A 19,923-nucleotide genomic window follows, 5' to 3' on the forward strand; every position below is an offset into this window, starting at 1 on the left:
AGTTGTTATCTACATTTCCCTTTGTTGCACCATATTTCAGAAAAATTAGGCATTGTACATATGCTGAAAAAGAGGACCATCTCTATTATAAGAGATGAAGGAACACTAACAGAAGAATTACATTTTATTCTCTAACGTCAGCAATGGATGTCTTAAAAAAATAGCACAAAGATTACTATTCTCTAATCCTTCTCCACAACAGATCAATGACATTCATTACAGAACCTCTGTTTCCATCCCTTTTATTGGCGAACTTTCATTAAAAATCGTTAGTCTCATGACATTCAAGTGTCCTTCAAACCCATTATGATGGTACAAAATCTGTTACACTCACCCAAGGAGCATGATCCTTTCAACAAACTTCCTGGTGTTTACAATATTCCATGTTCTTGTGGCCTTAATTACGTAGGGCAAACATCAATAAGTTTAGAAATAAGATAAAAGGGGCATATTGGAGATGTCAAGAAAATAGAGAAGATAGCTCAGGTCTGGCATTCCATTTCTCCCACACTCGCCACAACATTGAATGGGACAAGAGCTCCATCCGTACATAGAAAATCAAAGCGGCTATGATTGTGGCTACAAGGCACTCTCAACAGAAACCAAGGGATGATTTTATGTGACATTTGGAAGTCACTCATTAGATCTTTAAACACATCAGGATTTAATTTTTCTGCAAAGTACCAGAAACATCTGATGAGCAATGATTGACGTGTTTCTGTTTTACGTTCCTTGTATTTTGTGTAACAGTTCCTACACATTCATTGTTTTTAGTTATGTAATGATTCATATTTAACACTTGTTGTATATTTATTTGTGTGTTTATCCTAACCCAGTACGAAGCCACCAACTTAAGTGGTGAAACTAGTAGGTTTATGAGAGAATTATGTTGACCTATAAATCCAGTGTTAGTTTTATTATTATTATTAGGGGTGCTTAAGGGTCAAAGCTGTATAACTGAGAGGAGACTGCCACATAGCCTTTAAAGGCATATGGTGAACCGACCAGGGCTTCTGAACCTAATGTCCAATCCTTACCTTCTCGTGGTGCACCCTGTTAGGTATCTACCTGGATACTGAACGAATGAGAATGGGCTGGCAATTTGGGATTTAGCCGACTAAATTGTATTCTTATTAGATTAAACCACAATATTAAATGATGGTACAACATGATAAAATTTCATGCCGACTGGGGCATCGCCCAGTTGAACAAGGCCCCCATTGTTTTCGCTAGTGAACCAGGGTGAACAGTGAAAAGTAAGCTACTGGAACAAATCCTAAAACACACCCCAACTCAATATCATCAGAATTCAAGATCAGTACTATCAACATAAGAAGCCTGAATGGCAAAGAAATGGAGCTAGCTGAGGAATTAGATAAGTAACAGATCGACGCAATAGGGGCGACTGAAACAGAAAAGAGCAAAACTGGTGAGATCTTCTGAGCAATAAATACTAAATGTTATATTCAGGCAATGACAATCAAGGAAAAGAACGAGATGCCATAGTATTCAGCACTAAATATGAGGCTAATCTTCTTGAATGGCAGGCAATTTCAAGTAGAGTGATGTGGGCAAATATCAGAATGGGGAACTGGACAATGAGACATATTTGTGCCTATGGTCCCACAGAAGGTTCTCATAAGTTAGAAGTGGAGGAAATTTTTGAGGCTTTAGAAAAAGCAACTGACACAATGAAAAATGAAAAGTTGGGGATCTATATAGCAGAGTAGGAAATGATTGTGAGACATACAAAAATATTTTGGGAAAATTTGGAGAAAAGAGCAAAGCTAATAATAATGGCAAATACTTGTTGGATTTCTGCTCAGGACATGGACTGGTTATTACTAACACCATGTTCCAACATAAAAATGTGCACAAATTCACATGGAGCGAAGAAGCAAGGAATAAGAAAAGTCTCATTCACTATATTATTGTTGATAGTGATATTTTCTCTCTGGTGCAGGACACCAGAGTGTACAGAGGATTTGAAATTGGAAGTGATCACCATTTAGTCTTAATCAAGATAAAATTGAATTTCATCTTAAAAAGAAGAACATGTTAGAAAGTTTTAAAATGAATAAAAGTTGAGCAGCTCTCAGATGTGAACTGTAACTAAAATACACAAAGATTATCGAAAAAAAAATGAAAGAGTTTGAGAACAAGAACCAAACCTTGGAGATTCAGTGGAAAGCTCTGAAGAAAACATTGATTGATTCTACCAGAGAGGCATGAGGTGAGGTTGTCTGCAAGGATAGAATAATCAGAACTCCCTGGTGGACACTGGAAGTTAAAGAGGCAGTGAAGGAAAAGAAGAAAGCATATCAAACGTTCCTATCAAATAAGTCAGCTTGTGCTCTTAGAGAACACAGAGACAAATGTGTGAATGCTAAACACTGTGCAAAACTAGCTAAACAAAAGTCAGTGGAAGACTTATATAAAACATAGAAAATAAATATCAAGAAGGTGGCAAGATATTCTGGAGGTTGTTGAAGAAGCTCAGAAATGGAGGAAAAAAGTGCTGAGAAAAAGATATCCTTGAAGTATTGAGTAATTACTTCGGAAAATTGCTAAATGGAACTAGCAGTGATGACAGCACAGTGATAAAAAAACACTGACCAAGCATGCAATCAAGAATACATATCCATACTTGAAGTAGAAAAAGCCATCAGAAGTTGGAAATGTGGAAAGGCAGCAGGAGTAGATGATATTAGACCAGAAATGCTGAAGTATGGAGGTATAAAAGTTTTACAGTGGCTACACTGCATAGTTCAGAGGCCCTGGAAGAGGGACGAATTCCAGATGATTGGAGTAGAGCTCTCATAGTACCCAATATAAAATGGGAAATAAAACTGATTGTGAGAATTACCAAGGTCTCTACTGAGTGTTCCTGTTAAAATTTATGCCGGTATACTTGAGAAACGGTTGAGAAGTATTGTGGAAGAGAAGCTTGGTGAGGAACAAGCTGGATTCAGGCCAAATAGAGGCTGTCAGGATCAGATATTCACTTTACGAGAAATAGTTGAAAAGTCGTAGGAATATAACAAAGATCTGTGTTTAAGTTTTGTAGATCTTGAAAAAGCATATGACAAGGTGCCAAGAGAGAAGTTATTCAAAATGCTACAGTTGTATGGTGTCAGTGGATCATTATATCAAACAATACTTAGTCTTTATTTGAGTTGTAAGTCAGCAGTTACAATTGAAGGAAGTACAGGAAGATGGTTTAATGTTAAATCTGGTGTGAGACAAGGATGTACATTATCCCCTCTGTTATTCATTATCTATATGGATCGCATTATGAAGGAAAGTGGTATTAAACATGATATTGAAATTGGAGATGTTAATGTCAGCTCCTTGCTTTATGCAGATGATGTTATACTTCTAAATAAATCCGCTACAAGTCTGCATGATTCCATGACTAAATTGAATAATTGTTGTGATAGATATGGTATGAAGGTCAGCAATAACAAGACAAAGATAATGAAATTAAGCAGAAGCATTGAAGATATCAGCCATTGTGAATGGAGAACCTATAGAACAAGCAAAACATTTCAGCTACTTAGGCACGATTTTTAGTGAATATGGTAAAATGGAAATAGACAACAGAATCAAAAAAGCTGGTATGGTAGGAAGTCAACTGAATAAATTTATATGGAATAAGAGAAATTAGTCAAAACACTAAATTAGCTGTATACAAGACAGTGTCCAAACCAATTTTAACTTATGGATCTGAGAGCTGGTTCAGAAGTTAAACACTTGACCAAAGACTTGAGACCACAGATATGAGAGTCTTGCGAAAGATTAGGGGCGTGAAGATGGCATCAATGGTAATATCATATTATAAACAAGGATATTAGGAAATAACTTGACATTGTCAGCATCCAGGAATGCATTAGCAGAGCTAATCTCAGGTGGTATGGTCACTTAAAGAGAATGGGAGAGGAAAGATTAGCCAAACAAGTGTTCTCTACTAGGTTAGCAGGAAAACGCCCCAAAGGAAGACCAAGATATAGGTGGATTGATACAGTAAAAAGTGCCTTAGAAAATAGATATATAAATATAAGATCTGTCAATGTTGTAGCTTTGACAGGTAACAGATTGATTTGGCAGAAAATTGTAGGTAGAAAGTTAATAATGATGTAAGTTTTTCATGTAGTACTATCATATCCTGTACACCCTTTGAGGGTAAATGTCAGGAATTTGATGATGATTATTATTATTACTTAAACACCTCAAACTTAGTCACCTCCAGGGAATCCAAAGACTCATTGATGTTGGAAGCCTACTCTGCAACTCTTTGTCTCTACCACTCATCTCTACTACAACAATGTCTACCACCAACCACCACCACTAGTATTTCCATATACAATCATAAATGTTCATGCCCACGGTGGGAATCGAACCCACAGCCTTTTTCGTTGGAGAGCGGATACGCTAACCACTCGGCCAACCAGGCTGGCCATTACATATAAAATTTATATGTAATTTTAACATATAAATTTACTCAGCTGGCTTCCTAACATACCAGTTTTACTAACTCTGTTGTCTATTTCCATATTTAATTTTCCATCTTCACTAAAAATTGTGCCTATATAGCTGAAATATTTTCCTTCTTTTTTAGGTTCACCTTTCAGGATAAGTATAACATCATCTGCATGAAGTAAAGAGCTAAGAGTAAAATCACAAATTTTGATATCAAATTTAATACCACTTTCCTCTATAATGTGATCCATTATAGATTATAAATAACAGTGGAAATAATGTGCAACTACTTTGCACACCTGATTTAACATCAAACCATCTTCCTGTACCACCTTCAGTTCTAACTGCTGACTTACAGCCTAAATGGAGACTCTGTATTGCTCAATATAATATTCCATTTATACCATATAACTGTAGCACTTTGAAGCACTTGTCCCTTAGAACCATGTCATATGCCTTTTCCAGATCTACGAAACTTAAATACAAATCCTTGTTATATTCCCAAGATTTCTTAGCTCTTTGTCTTCAAGTGAAAATTTGATCCTTATAACCTGTGTTTGGTCTGAATCCAGCTTGTTCTTCTCTAAACTTCCCTTCCACAATTGTTCTTAGCCATTTCTCAAGTGTACTTACATAAATCTTACCAGAAACTTAGTAGGAAAATACCTGTAATTTTTCACATTCAGTTTTTTTTTTTTTTTTAATAGATGGGTACTATGAGAGCTCATCCCCAATCACCTGGAATTTAACCCTCTGACCAGGTCTTCTGAAATATACAATGCTGTTGCTACATTCCTGTATCACTTTTATACCTCCATATTTGAGCATTTCTGGTTGAATTTCATCTACTCCAGCTGCTTATTCTTGTTTCAAGTTTTTGATGAATTTTTCTAATTCAAGTATGGATATGTATTCCTGACTGCATTCCTACAGGGAATTTTTCTACCATCATGCTGACGCTGCTTGTTTCATTTGACATTCTTTTAAAATAATTACTCCAGACATCTAGAATATCTTCATCTTCAGTTTTCATATCATGTTTATCATCTCTGATTACTTTTACAGTCCTCTATTGCTAAGTTTTTTCAATAGCCTTGAGTATATTTTGCTACCTTCCTGATATTTATTTTCTGTGTTCTTATCAAAGTCTTCTCATGAGTTTTGTTTAGCTAGTTTTATAGAGTGATTTGCTTTCTTACATTTTTCTCTATATGTTCTTAAGTGTACAAGCTGAGTTACTAGCTAGGAGTTTCGCTGTGCTTTCTTCTTTTCTGTGACTGCCTCATTAACTTCCTGAGTCCACCATGGAGTTTTCTATCCTCTGATCCTTCTGAATTTTCTATCCTTGCAGACAACCTCACCTCACCACAATCAGACACGTCTCTGGTTGAATCAACGTTTTCTTTGGGATTTGCCACTGTATCTCCATGGTTTGATTCGTGTTTTCAAATTCTTTCATTTTTTGTTCAATGATGTTTGCATATTTGAGTCTACAGTTTACCTCTGAAAGCTGCTCACCTTTGATCATTTTAAAACTTTCTTACACACTCTTCTTTTCAGTATGAAACTCAGTTTTATCCTGTTCAAAATTCCTATTTCACATCCTCTGTATACTCTTACATCCTGAACCGGTGGCGCGGAATCATCGCTATAACATAGTCACTGAGACTTTTCTTATTTCTTCCATCTTCCCTCCATGTGAATTTGTGCACTTTTTTTATGTTGGAATATGGTGTTAGCAATAACTAATCCATGTCCTGAAGAAAAATCCAACAGGGATTTAGCATTTAGCTTTGTGCTTTTCTCCAAATTTTCCCAAAGCATTTCTGTATGCCTGGTAATCATTTGCTACTCTGCTATCTAGATCTCCAACAAGGATCAGCTTGTTCTTTTTTCATTGATCCAGCTGCCTTCTCTGATGCCTTAAAAAAATGTATTCTTTTTCTTCCTTAGCAGAACCTTCTGTGGGACAACAGGCACAAATAAATCACATTGTCCAGTTCCCCATATCACTACTTGATATTGCATGCTATTCAAGAAGATTATTCTCACATCTAATGTTTAATACTGTAGTTAATCTTTCTTTTCCCTGATTGTTATTGCTTGAATATAACATTTTGTATTTTTTGTTTAGAAAGATCTTACCTATTTTGATTTTTTCTTACGTTGATGGTGCTAATATTGAACTCTGCTGATGTTGAGTTGGGATGTGTTCTGGGATTTGCTCTAGATGTTGACTTTGCACTGTTTGCCCTGGTTCTCTGATGAAAATAATGCAGGCCTTGTTTAACCAGACAATGCCCCAGCCAGCATGAATTTCTATCATGTTGTACCATCATTTTTACATTGTGGTTTAAGCCAGTAAGTAACAATCAGGGAAAAGAAAGATTAACTACAGTATTAAACATTAGATGTGAGAATAATCTTCTTGAATAGCATGCAATATCAAGTAATGATATGGGCAAATGTCAGAATGGGGAACTGGACAATGTGATTTATTTGTGCCTGTTGTCCCACAGAAGGTTCTGCTAAGGAAGAAAAAGAATGAATTTTTTTAAGGCATCAGAGAAGGCAGCTGGATCAATGAAAAAAGAACAAGCTGATCCTTGTTGGAGATCTAAATAGCAGAGTAGCAAATGATTACCAGGCATATAGAAATGCTTTGGGAAAATTTGGGCAGATAAATCCCAAATTGTGCCATCCCATCCACATTTGTTCATTATTCAGGTAGATACCTAACTGGGTGCACCACAAGGTGAGGATTGGACATTAAGTCAGAAGCCTTAGTCAGTTTTTCATGTTCCTTAAAAGTCTACATGGAGGTCTCCTCCCAGTTATACAACCTTTGTTTGTCCCTGAAGCATCCCTCTATCTAAGTGCCAGAAATTGCTGTGAGCAGTGCAAAATGACTTATAATAGACCCAGTGGTATTTGTTAGTTATTTTGCAAAAAAAAAAAGAAAAAAAAAGTGCTTTATAATTTATGCAAGAAATTATATATGTTCTACAACAACATTAGTGAAAATCAAACTCTTGTTGAAGCTACTAAAAAGTACACAGTAATGGAAGCTCTAGTTGAGGCCTTGTATCATGAAACACATGAGGCACATTTTTCGCTCTCCAAATATTTCATTTGATTTGGGCATGTCTTCAAATTGAAAATTGTCATTGCAATTTCAGTAATCACTGCTGTCAAAATCTCTATCACTTTAATCATACACTTATTGTCACTCACATCCTCAACACTTAATATTTTTTTATATTTTACTCAGATATACCATAAAAAGTGCAGAACAAACAGCTATTTATTGCTAGTCACCTTGCAGTCAATACCTGGCAGCAACCACATCTTTGTCATTGTTTGAATAACTAAAATTTTCAGATTGTTTTAAAAAAAAAATGACATGGTCATATTAAAATGCTCAAATTAAGTGGATATTGAATCCAACATTATTTCCAAGACGAATAGAGAAATTACAAGAGTTTCGTGCCGAATATAGAAACTGTAAAAGTTTCAGCAGATCCAAGCGTAAGCAAACCTTTCATGACAGGGGAAACTTGTAGTAAAGGTGGAATAAGCTCTGATCACTATCCTTAGTATTTCCTATAATGTAAAACACATCTCCTAGCTGACATGTGTGATATTATACATTACAGGGGAGGGGGGGGTCACCATACATGTCTGCTAGGAGATGTGCTTTACGTTATGGGAAATACTAAGGATAGTAATCAGAGCTCACTCCACCTTTACTACGAGTTGCCCCTGTCATGAAAGGTTTGCTTACGCTTGGATCTGCTGAAACTTTTATAGTTTCTATTTGGCACGAAACTCTTGTAGTTTCTCTATTTGGCTTAGAAATAATGTTGGATTCAATATCCACTTAATTTGAATAATTTTTGCATTGCTGAAGTGAAGCTTTTTTGCTCTTTATTTCAGTATATCAAAATGCATTACAAAGACTTTCAAGAATGTTCCAACTAGCATCTTGAAATCTTTATCATCTAAAAATGGCCTGCCTGGTTGGCCGCATGGCTAGTATATCTGCTCTCTAGCCAAAAGGCTGCAGGTTTGAATCTCACCAAGGCATGGATGCTTGTGATTGTCTATGATGACTAGTGGATGTCCAGTAGATGGCATTGGTGTGTAGATAATGTGGTTCGCTGCAGTTGGTGGATTGAGTGGTGGAGATGGAGTTGTAGAGTAGGTGCCTGCCCTCGATGAGTCCAAGGACTCCTTGGAGGTGTCACATAATAATAATAATAATAATAAAGAAATGTGATGACTTCAACATTGGAGTTATGGTACATAATTAGTTAACCACTGTACCAGCTTTGACATATATATATGAGGATTATAATAAATTTAGTTTAATCCTTTATCCAAGTGTAAGCAAACAAAGTTTGACCTGAAAATATCTTCAGGACTGAGGTAAGGTGGTGCAAACCAGGCAACTCCGAGCAAAAGTGGACCAAGCTCTCATCGCCCTTTTCTCAGTATCTCCCATGTTGCAACTTGTATAGGTAAATATGACCTCTCCTATTGCTTCTGCCTTAGTATCTCTATGTTTGGGTCTGCCTCCCACTGACAAGACCTCAATAAAGGTCGAAACTGGTCTGGGTAGTGGCCCTTCCCTTAATGCATAGCCATATACATGTCTGCAAGGAGATGTGCTTTGCATTATTGGAGATACCGAGACAAGGAGTGATGAGAGCTTGGTCCACCTTTGCTCGGAGTTGCCTGGTGTTGCACTACCTTTCCTCAGTTCTGAAGATATTTTTAAGCACAAACTTTGTTTGCTCACACTTGGATAAAGAATTAAACTAAATTTATTATAGTCTAACCAAGTGCAAAATATACTTCCAATATATTATATGAGGATTGTTGAAAAGTTTGGTAAAAAAATAAATTAAACACATTTTTTTTGGAAAAAATCACCTTTATTTCTCAACATAGTCTCCATTGAGGTCTACACATTTGGTCCAGTGAGTTTCCAATTTTTTCATCCCATCTGAAAAGTAGGATTTGTCACATTGTGCAAAATAGTCATTGACTGCCTTGATGACATCCTCGTTCGAAGAAAATTTTTTCCTACTGAGCCAAATTTTCAAGTTTGGGAACAAGAAGAAGTCACACAGAGCCAAGTCCAGAGAATACGGTGGATGTGGAACCAATTCGCACCTCAATTCATGCAATTGCGATGCCCGATGGGACGGTGCAATGTCTTGATGAAAGAGCACTTTTTTTGTGCACCAATTTTGTCCATTTTTTCTTCAATTCTTCTTTTAAAACGGTCCAACAATCATGCATAATAGACTCATGTTATTTTCTTACCCTTTTCCAAAGAGTCTATCATGATAATTCCTTAGGAATCCCAAAAAAACAGTGGCCATCACCTTCCCAGCTGACAAAACGGTCTTCTCTTTTTTCGGTGCTTTTTCACCGGGCATTGTCCACTGTTTTTGCATCACGAATTGATGCAAAAAAATCCTGCGAATTGCAATTAAACATGACAAACACGGTATTGAAATGTCTTTTCGCATGCGTTTTTGATCGACAGTCAACAATCGTGACACCCATCAGCTTTTTCATATGCAATTTTTCGTGCAGGATATTATACACCCATTCAGTTGAGATGCCTACAATCTCAGCAATCTCACGCACTTTCACTCGGCGATCTTCCATAACGATACTATGAATTTTGTTAATCATTTTCTTCGTAGAGACCTCAGTCGGGTGTCCGGATCACGCTTCATCTTCGATGGACTTACGACCTTTAAAGTCATTTATCCAAAAATAAATAGTCTTTAATGCCGGTGCAGAGTCCCTATGAACTGCATCTAATTCTGCTTTGATCTGCACGGCCATCCACTTCTTCAAATAAAAGTGTTTTATCTGCTGCACAAAAGTTGTTTTTATCCAGTTTATGAAAAATCTGAACATGATCATTTTAAATGTTTGCCAAACCAGAACTACGTGTCACACGTGGCTAAAATTTTGCCAGGGGGTCATGAAAAAGATGATACATGCTGACACTGGTGTATGAATGAATGAATTGTTTCGCCATCTATGGAACATTTTCCAAACTTTTCAAACAGCCCTCGTATATTTTCATAATTATATGGATTCAAAGTGTCCATAGAAATCAGTATAGCCTTTGGATATTATAGAAATAATATGGATATGAAGCATATTTTTTATATGTTTTATCAACATTTGCTATTTTGTGTTTAAGAGCAACAGTTCATTGCTTACAGTATTTCATGTACATCACAGAAAGACATATTTTGGGATGGGTGGACAAAATAAATTGTAACAGAGAAGAAACACAAAATAAAGTGAAACTTAGTAGACTAAACTGTAGAGTTATAGACAAGTGATGAGTGCTAGCAGGAAGCATGGGTTGTAACTTGGTATGCTTAAAAATTACTGTTTCCCATATTTAGGGAAGTTCAACGCATTCATACTTACTTAAATTAAGTTGGTATTATTATTATTATTACAAGAGACCTCCAGAGAGTCGGGGACTCATCGAGGGAGGTCACATATCCCTCACATCATTCTTACAATCTCTTCAATTCATTCACACTATTTGCATTCACGACCTCCAGGAGAAAGCCATTCCATCACTCTCTGAGAGAAAATCTTGCTCTTACCCCTTTCTTGATGCATTCATTCTCTGTGAATGCTTTCCCTGGAGAATGAATGAATGAATTTAACTTCCGTGGATGCCTTTTTGTCCTCTCCTTGCTCTCCATAAAATGAAAAATTTCATCTCCTTGTATCCTATTTCTGATCCTTACAGAAATTTGTAGGTCTCTATCATATCACTCCTGTTTTTTCTCTGTGCTGGCATCTACAATCCACAAATTCTCAAAAAACTCTCTTTACTCCTAATCTACATTCCATATTTACATCCCTCTCTGTATCTACATCACCTTGGAAACCAGGAGACCAGATCTGTACATAATAGTGCAAGTGAAGACATATCAAAGCCTTGTAAAGAGGCAAAATGATTTCTTATCCTTACCTGTTATGGTTTCTTTCAGCATTGCAGTTATCCTCATAGTTGTATTTGCAATCTTTGTTATATGATCCCTGAATTTCAACTTCCTGTCAAGTAAAACTCTGAGATCCTTATCTTGGTCAAGCATAATTCCACCAATATAATATGCCCTTGGTTATCTCATTATCACCAGCTTATTTAAATCATTCTTTAAGTACTGCATATGATTTGCATTCCTGATTACCCCAACTATCTTTGCATTATCAGCTCATAGTTGTATGTCGTCTGTTAAATCCTTCCCAGTATAATTAATGTAAAAATTGACAAACAGTAGACCAAGGACTTATCCTTGGTTATACTATTGGTTACCTTAAATCTTTTCAACTTTCAACCCCCATACAACACTTTTTGATATCTGTCACTCAGCCGTCTTCTCATCCAAACTAGTAATTTATAATCCAACCCTATATCATCCATCTTATTCAACAGCATTCCATGCCAAATCCTGTCAAATGCTTTACCAGATTCCAAAAATGCCATGTATGTGCATTTCCATTATCTAACTCAACCATGAGATTATTATAAAATCTGAGCAAGTTCCTTCAAACATGACCTTCCTTTAATAAAGTCATGCTCTTTGTTTGCAAATTATGGAATCTCTGTAAGCTCATTTCTGTATGCAGTACCTTACCAAGTTTTACATTAATTATACTGGGAAGGATTTAGCAGAGGAAATCTTAACCATCACTCCAAAAGTACTGATAAGTCCATAGTTAGGCACATCAGTTTTTGCACTACCCTTGTGCAAAGGGCTTATTATATATTCTTCCCACTCCTGTGAAATCTCTGCAGTGTGGAGACTCAAATTATACAGCAATGTCAAAGGAACAGCCAGTTTAGCTGAAAACACTTTTTGCATCCATCCCAATATCCCATCAGTCCTACTACCAAAGTCATATTCGGTTCGTGCAAACAGCACTAGTATCTTCTCCTCCTTACAAACACCTCAGTTTCTTCTGCTACTGCAGAGTTAGTGTTAAGCTCAGTGTTGCTTACATTCGGTTGATAACTTTTAGCAAAATGGGCGCTCATTAGTTGAATGATATCTTTTGCATCTGCCACCTTTATACCATCCACACTGACCAGAGTTATTTTTTCACATTCATTATTTTATTTTACTTGTAACATAATGATATAATTCTTTTGCATTGTCTTTAGCTTGCAGAACCAGTTCCTTTCCATTGTCTCACTTAGCTTTCCATACAATGGCTATAATTCTTCTGGCAGGCACCTTATAATTTTCATAGCTGACATCATTATTATGTATGTAGTAATTCCTTCCACATCATCTTTTTCTTAAGAATCTTAAGTATTTTTTAAATACTTCTCATGTGTTACCATTATCCTTTCCATCTAGTAATAACCGATACGATGGGAACCTAATGTTCTCCTCAATTCATCATCATTTACTGCTTTGAAGTTCATCATGTAACCATTTTCTAAATGGAATATTCATACACTTAGCTACTTTCCAGATCAGGACAGAATGATCACTATTACCAACTGCAGGTATTTTACCGAAACCTATCCCTCCATCCTTTGACACAGTTAAGTCTAATATTCTTTACTTATGAATACTTAACGAAGTGGTTACACAACAGCTTATTAAATTCAACTTAATTCGTTTCATGATATTTCACTTACGCAATTAGTGATTGGGTAATGATTGATTTCGAGATTGAGAACTGCGAGAGGATGCATTGTGTGTGTGGTGCCAAAAGATAAGTCGTTTTTTATATCATAAGCTACATCAGGATACATATGATAAAGTACAACATAACTGCTTTTGTCAACTTTTGACCTTGGCTTGATCTCTAGTAAGGGGATCGGTAATGATTAAATACTTAACTATATTGCATATCAGTAAAATTACATTAGTGGCAGTTTGCTAGCATTTAATTTCCAGTAATCTTGTTATTTTTAAGTTCTTTATTATGATTTGAAGATCACTGGTTTAGTATCAGTTTCTATTCCTGATTTTTGTATCTGATATACATATAGGTTATTTATGCTTGGAAAATTGTTACAGTTGTTTTTGAAGATGCTACACACACACACACACACACACACACACACACACACACTGCAGATGAGCCATCTAAATATCTTTCAGACTTTTAATCCATCTTTCTTGTTAAGTCAAGCTTACTGTAACAAGAAAGATGCATCAAGCTTAAAAGAAACTTCACTTTAGCCAAAGAACTCTGTATTTATACCTCTATAGAAAAGCCTTGTTCTGAGAATAAATCTAGGAATCAGGCTCTTTTCCAAAATCAGGTTTTAAAGCTACCAGATCCATTGAGTTGCTTAAATACAGATATTTGCAACATTCTCAAAAAGATCATCGACAGCTCTTCAACAACATCTTTGATAAAAAGAAAGAGGAACTTGTAGCCAAGTTCCAAAGAATTAAACAAAACAAGTTGGAAATTAACAGGCAACTAGAAGCAATGCCACTGGGAACAATAACCACAAAGCAGCAGTGTGAGGGAGTAGCCAACCAACAGCATACAACAGCCTTGTCAACCTTTTGAGTCACACCCTAAACAGTAGAAAACTCTCCCTTTTTAAGGAGAGTTTTGTGCAATTGCTCCAAGGTCAGTCAGTAAACTATATTTTATTTATCACATTCAAAGAAGTCTATATATAGCCAAAAAACTACATTTGGGAACATCTAATATCCAAAGTAACAATAAACCACTAAGGAACAATGTTACTAAAGCAGAAATAACAGCTGTTAAATCCTAGAAAACAGAAGATATCATTATTTTCAAAGTAATATTGCACCAGTCAACGTGTGTCTGGAGTAAACTAGGGGGAACTTGTAGCCAAATTCCAAAGAATTAAACAAAACAAGTTGGAAATTAACAGACAACTAGAAGTGTGGTCTGATGAAAGTCTTATACAACGGAATTATGACTCTTTTATCTCTGCAGGTCAGTGTTCTTCTCATTATTGCAGCAATCCCCTGTGTTACCTTCACTACCTTTGCAATATGTCCCCTAAATTTCAGGTTTCTATCAATCATCAACCCCAGATCTCTTGTCTCCCCTAACATCCTCCAGTATAGCTCCTCCAATAGAGTATTCAGCGTCCCACCGATGTGTCCCAAACCTCAAGACCTTACATTTTGTTGCATTAAACCGACAACCCCCATTTATTTGCCCATCTGTCTAGCTTATTCAAATCCTCTTGCAGGGCTACCACATCTACATTATTACTAATAACCCTTCCCAGCTTTGCATCATCTGCAAACAACTGAATATCCCCTTGCAATCCACTGACAATGTCATTGATATAAAGGTTAAAAAATATAGGTCTCAATACTGAGCCCTGTGGGACCCCCCCCCCCTTGTAACCCTGTGTCTCCTTGAAACTGCCCCACCATACACAACTTTCTAATACCTATCGGACAGCCAATCCTGAATCCAGTTGACTAACCCGACATCCAGACCCATCTGCTGCAACTTAAATATCAGCTTATCATGTGGACCCCCTGTCAAATGTCTTTGCCAAGTTTAAGAAAATGGCAGTATATGCCTTTTCCTCATCTACTGCTCTTGTAACTTTATTATAAAAGGCTAGCATATTACTTAAACAAGAGCACCCCTTCGCAAATCCATGTTGACTCTAACAGATAACATTAACCTCATCTGCCCAATGCTGTATACGAGTGGTTCTTCCGTGTGTTCTGCAGAAGGTGAATAGGTGTTTCGCGAGAAGTTCTGGACTTTGTCATTTTTAAATTAATTTGTCAGCACAAATTAATTTAATGATGGTTTAATTGATGTTTAATTAATTATTAATTAATAAATAATTATTAATTATTGATTAATACTAAAAAATCTGCTAAATTACTAATTAATTATTAATGTAGACATTATAAAATAACCAAGGTGTTCCATGAAAATTTCAAGATTTATGAAGTGTTCCATAGTCGAAAAAAGTTTGAGAAACACTGCTGTATACGGTCCCTCACTAATTTCTCCAAGATCTTAGCAACTACTGATGGCACACAAACTGGCCTTTAATTAGACACTTCCAGGCTGCTACCACGCTTATGCAGTAGCACTATCTTACCTTCCTTCCTTCCATTCCCTGGGCACCTTTCCAGTAGCCAGACTTTCTAGAAAAGCCAGGTCAAAGGAGCTGTCAGTTCTTTAGCACATTCTCTCAAAACTCGTGGTGAAATACCATCCAGTCCCAGAGCTTTACTGACATCCAGAGTACTCAGTATTTGGAACACACTCTCCTCCTGCACCTCTAAATTCGAACCTGCCCAATCCCTCTAGTATTAAAGTTTACTCCTCCAGTATGAAATACTCCAATATAGTGTTCATTGAACAATCCCACTATGTCCTCTGCATCAGTCACTCTTTTCCCATTTTTATCCCACAATGTTTCTCCTCCTACTGGTCACATAGCTAAAAAATTCCCTAGGATTTTCTTTGGATCTTAGGGCCAATCTCTTCTGATATTCCCGTTTTGCCTTCCTTACCATACTTGTCACTCTGCTGGCCTGTGTCTTATATTCTTCATGCATCTTCTCCTCACCTGTCTCCTTATATCTCTTCCATAGCCTCTTTTTTGCATGCAGTTCCTGTTGAATATTATTTGTCATCCACTTTACTCCAAATTGTGTCCTCTTCTTCACTCGTGGAATACAGCTTACTATTGTTGCTAACAAATATTCCTTCACAATTTCCCAAGCACTAATGATATCCTGTCCTTTCAATTCCTCCCTCCATGAAACTTCCCCAAGTTGATGTCTAAGACTATTATAATCACCTGCCTTATAATTCCCATACGTTCCTGTCTGTTTGATACTCCTGCATGTCTATTCATCTTCCAAGTCAAAACCATATGGTCACTCTCTCCAACTGGTAGGAGAGATGTTATCTCAGTTATTATCAAATTTTCTGATGCTATGACCAAATCCAAAACTCTTGAACCTCTTGTTCCCTCTATTACATGTTGCCATTTGTCCCTCAAGAATTCTAGAAATTCCATTCCCTTATTGCTACATGCATCTTCCTTTCCCCAATTTATACTGCTATAGTTAAAATCTACCATAACAATCATTCTTCTTGCACTTGCCAAGCTCAACTGTGTAAACATCTCCTGGTCCTCACCCTCTGTGCTCCTGGGTCTGTAGCAACACCCCACTAAATATCCTGTCTTGCCCACCTCTACCTCACACCATATGCTTTCAAAATCATTAGTGTCACCGTCTTCCAAAGCCTCCACTCTTAGAGGACATAAGTCGTTACTTATCATAAGCAGTATACTCCACCACCATGCTTTCCCCTCCTATCCTGCCGAAAAATGCTATACCCTGCTAATTCTATTCCTGTTATTATATCTTCTTCTCTCAACCACGTCTCAGTGACTCCAATAATCTTTGGCCAGGCTGATGCTATCAGGCCACCAATTCCTCTCCTTTATTCCAGATATTCCTGGCATTAGTAGAAAGCATAAAAATGCCATTGTTTCTATACCCAGCATTATCCCCTCTAGACTCCAGAGGGCTCAGCATTACCTGATGCCATCCCCCTTCTCCCAAGTACCTATTTCCACAAGAGGCACTCCTGCTACCATCCACCCTGGAACACACTGACTCGTTCAAAACAGCAATCTCTCCAGATGCCTACCTCATTCAAATGCAAGCGGTCTCTCGAATACAATTCCTCTCTGTCCTCAAATGCCCTCCAAACATCCACATATTCCAATCCTCTCTTCTGATACATTCTAGCTATTATGTTATTCAATATTACTGCTCTTCTGCTCAGCTCGTCACAATCATACCTAGGCAACACACACACTATCTTTCCTCTCTGCATCTTCTGTTGTACAACCTCAAGCAAGAATCTCATATCTCACACTGCCCAATTTACATTACCTCTCAAGTCATTTGTTCCTATCATCACAATCATCTCATCCACCCTTTCACCCCTCTTAATTGCCATAGCCACACTTTCTATTGTTCCTCCTGGCAAACACTCCTCACGCATCCTATCTTGAATACCATGGATCATTGAGTTCCCATACATAGTACCTCTTACCATCCTGTTCCTTAATTGCTTACATGCGTCCCTGACTCTCTCCTCTAACACTTTTTCTCTGTGCTCCCCTACTTACATGCCTTCCTGACATCACTCTGTCCCTGGTTCCTGAACTCCCTTGCATTCCTCTCATTCCCTCTCTCCTACTGTTTCCATTCTCTCATCCTCTATCATTCCCATAACTCTCTCTCATTCCCTCCCTTCCACTGTTCCTATTCTCTCCTCTTCTATCATTCCCATATCCTTCTCTCATTCCCTCTCTTCCATTTATCCTATTCTCTCCTCTGCTATCATTCACATAACTCTCTCTCATTCCCTCTCTTCTACTGTTCCTATTTTCGTCTCTTCCATTCGCCTAATCTCATCTTTCACACTTCTCATCTCATTCCCTAGACATTCGCCTGCTCTTTCAGCTCGTCTATCTCTCTCTCTGCAAGTCTGCCACTGTTATTTGCAATTCATCCTCCCAATTGAGACCATCAATTGGGAGGATGAACTTATTTTATTCATATTTCTCTCTCCCTCTATCATACCACTCATCTGTCTACGTGAAGAATCTCCCATCTCTGACTCAACGAGATCAGTTATAGTCTCAACAAGGTCAGAACTCACCAAGTTCCTCTCGTTGCCTGCATTTTGCACATATACGTATTCCCCCGCCCCTTCTCTCACCTGCCACGTATACAACCGCTGGGATGCATACATTCCGCCAGTCCCACATGCTACAAAATCCCGTATGATATCATACAAAATGGAGTCCTTAAATGGGGGAGGAATTGGTGATACGCCATTTGCAATTTCAACTGCTGCTGCCACCATTATTCAAAATAGTATCGCTAATTAGTGTCAAAAGTAGTGTCGCAACTAAACGCTAAATAAGTATAAGGGAGTATAAGTAAAAGTACAAACAATTACAAACAAAACATTTAAGTATACTAAATATAAATAAAATAAAACAAAATAATGAAAACTTATGTTATCTTCATCTTGTCTTCCACCATTATGCATCCGATTCTGACCCTATCTTCTCGGTAACCAAAATTCACAATATAGCGACAACAACTAACTTCAAAAACAACCATTGAATGATGCTCATATTCCAGAAAACAACAAATGGCTACAAAAACGTAGAAAAACAGACTATTCACCGATTAAAAAAGTACTTTTTTCAGCATAGCTCAAATTCCCCGCCACGTCGTTGCATGTGCAGTCTAATCAAAGCCTTATACATGGAATCATCATAACATCCTTACTTCTACACATTAGTATACAACTCATCATTGGCATAATCTGCTGCTCCCCTGTCAATTTCATTGAAATGTCTAAAATATTTGGTACCTATCCACCCCAGATCCCTTATTTCCTTCTTGAGTGCATAGCTCATCTTTGAATACTGCTGTACTTTGATTTTTCTATAATTATTTTATTTAGAATAGAATTACAAGAGAAAGTTGGTAAAGAGATGTGGAAATAGTACTAAATTCTGGCTATAAGAGCATTTAGGAAATGAAGTAGAGGAATTTAGCTGAATAGATCACATGAAATCTTAAGACTTTTTTCACTTTATGAATCCAATATCAATGTTTCTTCTCAGTTCTTCAATAATCCACATTAACATTATTACATAGTAGGTTTAAACAACCTATCTCATATTTGGGATCACAGTTTAAAAAAAAAAAATTACTTTTTTTTTTCTTAACAGATTGTGAGTGAAGGTGAAACCAGTTTATGGACAGCTATAATGTGTTCTATGAAAGATACTCTTAGGATTCAGGTAGGTGATTTGTTCATACATATTACCATTTCTAATGCAGTATTAAAGTATTGTTACTGACAGTAAATGAGTTATGATAATTAGAAATCCTATTATTCAAACATTACATGATGTTGAATTGCTTAGAGGTTCTGTAATAATCATTTCCCAGAAATACTAGTAGTTCCTGAAATATGAGAAGGATGTCATTATAAAGTATTTGTACATGATCTCAAGTATAACATTTAATATTTTCAGTTTCAATTATTAGAGTTTCAAGTGTGCTTTGGCAATATGAATTGTGAAGGACCATGATTGCAAATGAGTCATTTCAAAGAGCAAGAGGAATGGTGTTGGTTTATATCTTTGGAGTGAATTTGATGGACAAAAGGACTTGTGAATGACTGATGTATTACATTTGAATGGATTTGTAGTCAGATATTTGTAGAAAGTGTTATTTATTGATAAGTTGGAAGTGCAAAATCAGGAAAGTAAAATTATTAGGGAGTAGATGAAGGCAAGTGTGCATCCACACGCTCCGGAAGCAAATGACTATGAGAATGGGA

The 19,923-nt window shown here is 36.8% G+C and overlaps 1 protein-coding gene across 4 annotated transcripts in view; it reads left to right on the forward strand.

Moving 5' to 3' along the window:
• Positions 1 to 19,923, forward strand: part of mv (lysosomal-trafficking regulator mauve) — a 1,073,830-nt gene that overhangs the window by 464,603 nt on the left and 589,304 nt on the right. For all 4 annotated transcript variants that reach the window (XM_090399251.1, XM_090399254.1, XM_090399252.1 and 1 more), the window contains one exon: positions 19,307 to 19,378. In XM_090399251.1, the coding sequence (XP_090255377.1) occupies positions 19,307 to 19,378 (72 nt within the window). The remainder of the gene's footprint in view (positions 1 to 19,306; positions 19,379 to 19,923) is intronic.

This window comes from Typopeltis vanoorti, chromosome 10, assembly GCF_054136105.1.
Source record: "Typopeltis vanoorti isolate ZY-2024b chromosome 10, IOZ_Tvanoo_1.0, whole genome shotgun sequence".
Classification (NCBI taxonomy): Eukaryota; Metazoa; Arthropoda; class Arachnida; order Uropygi; family Thelyphonidae; genus Typopeltis; species Typopeltis vanoorti.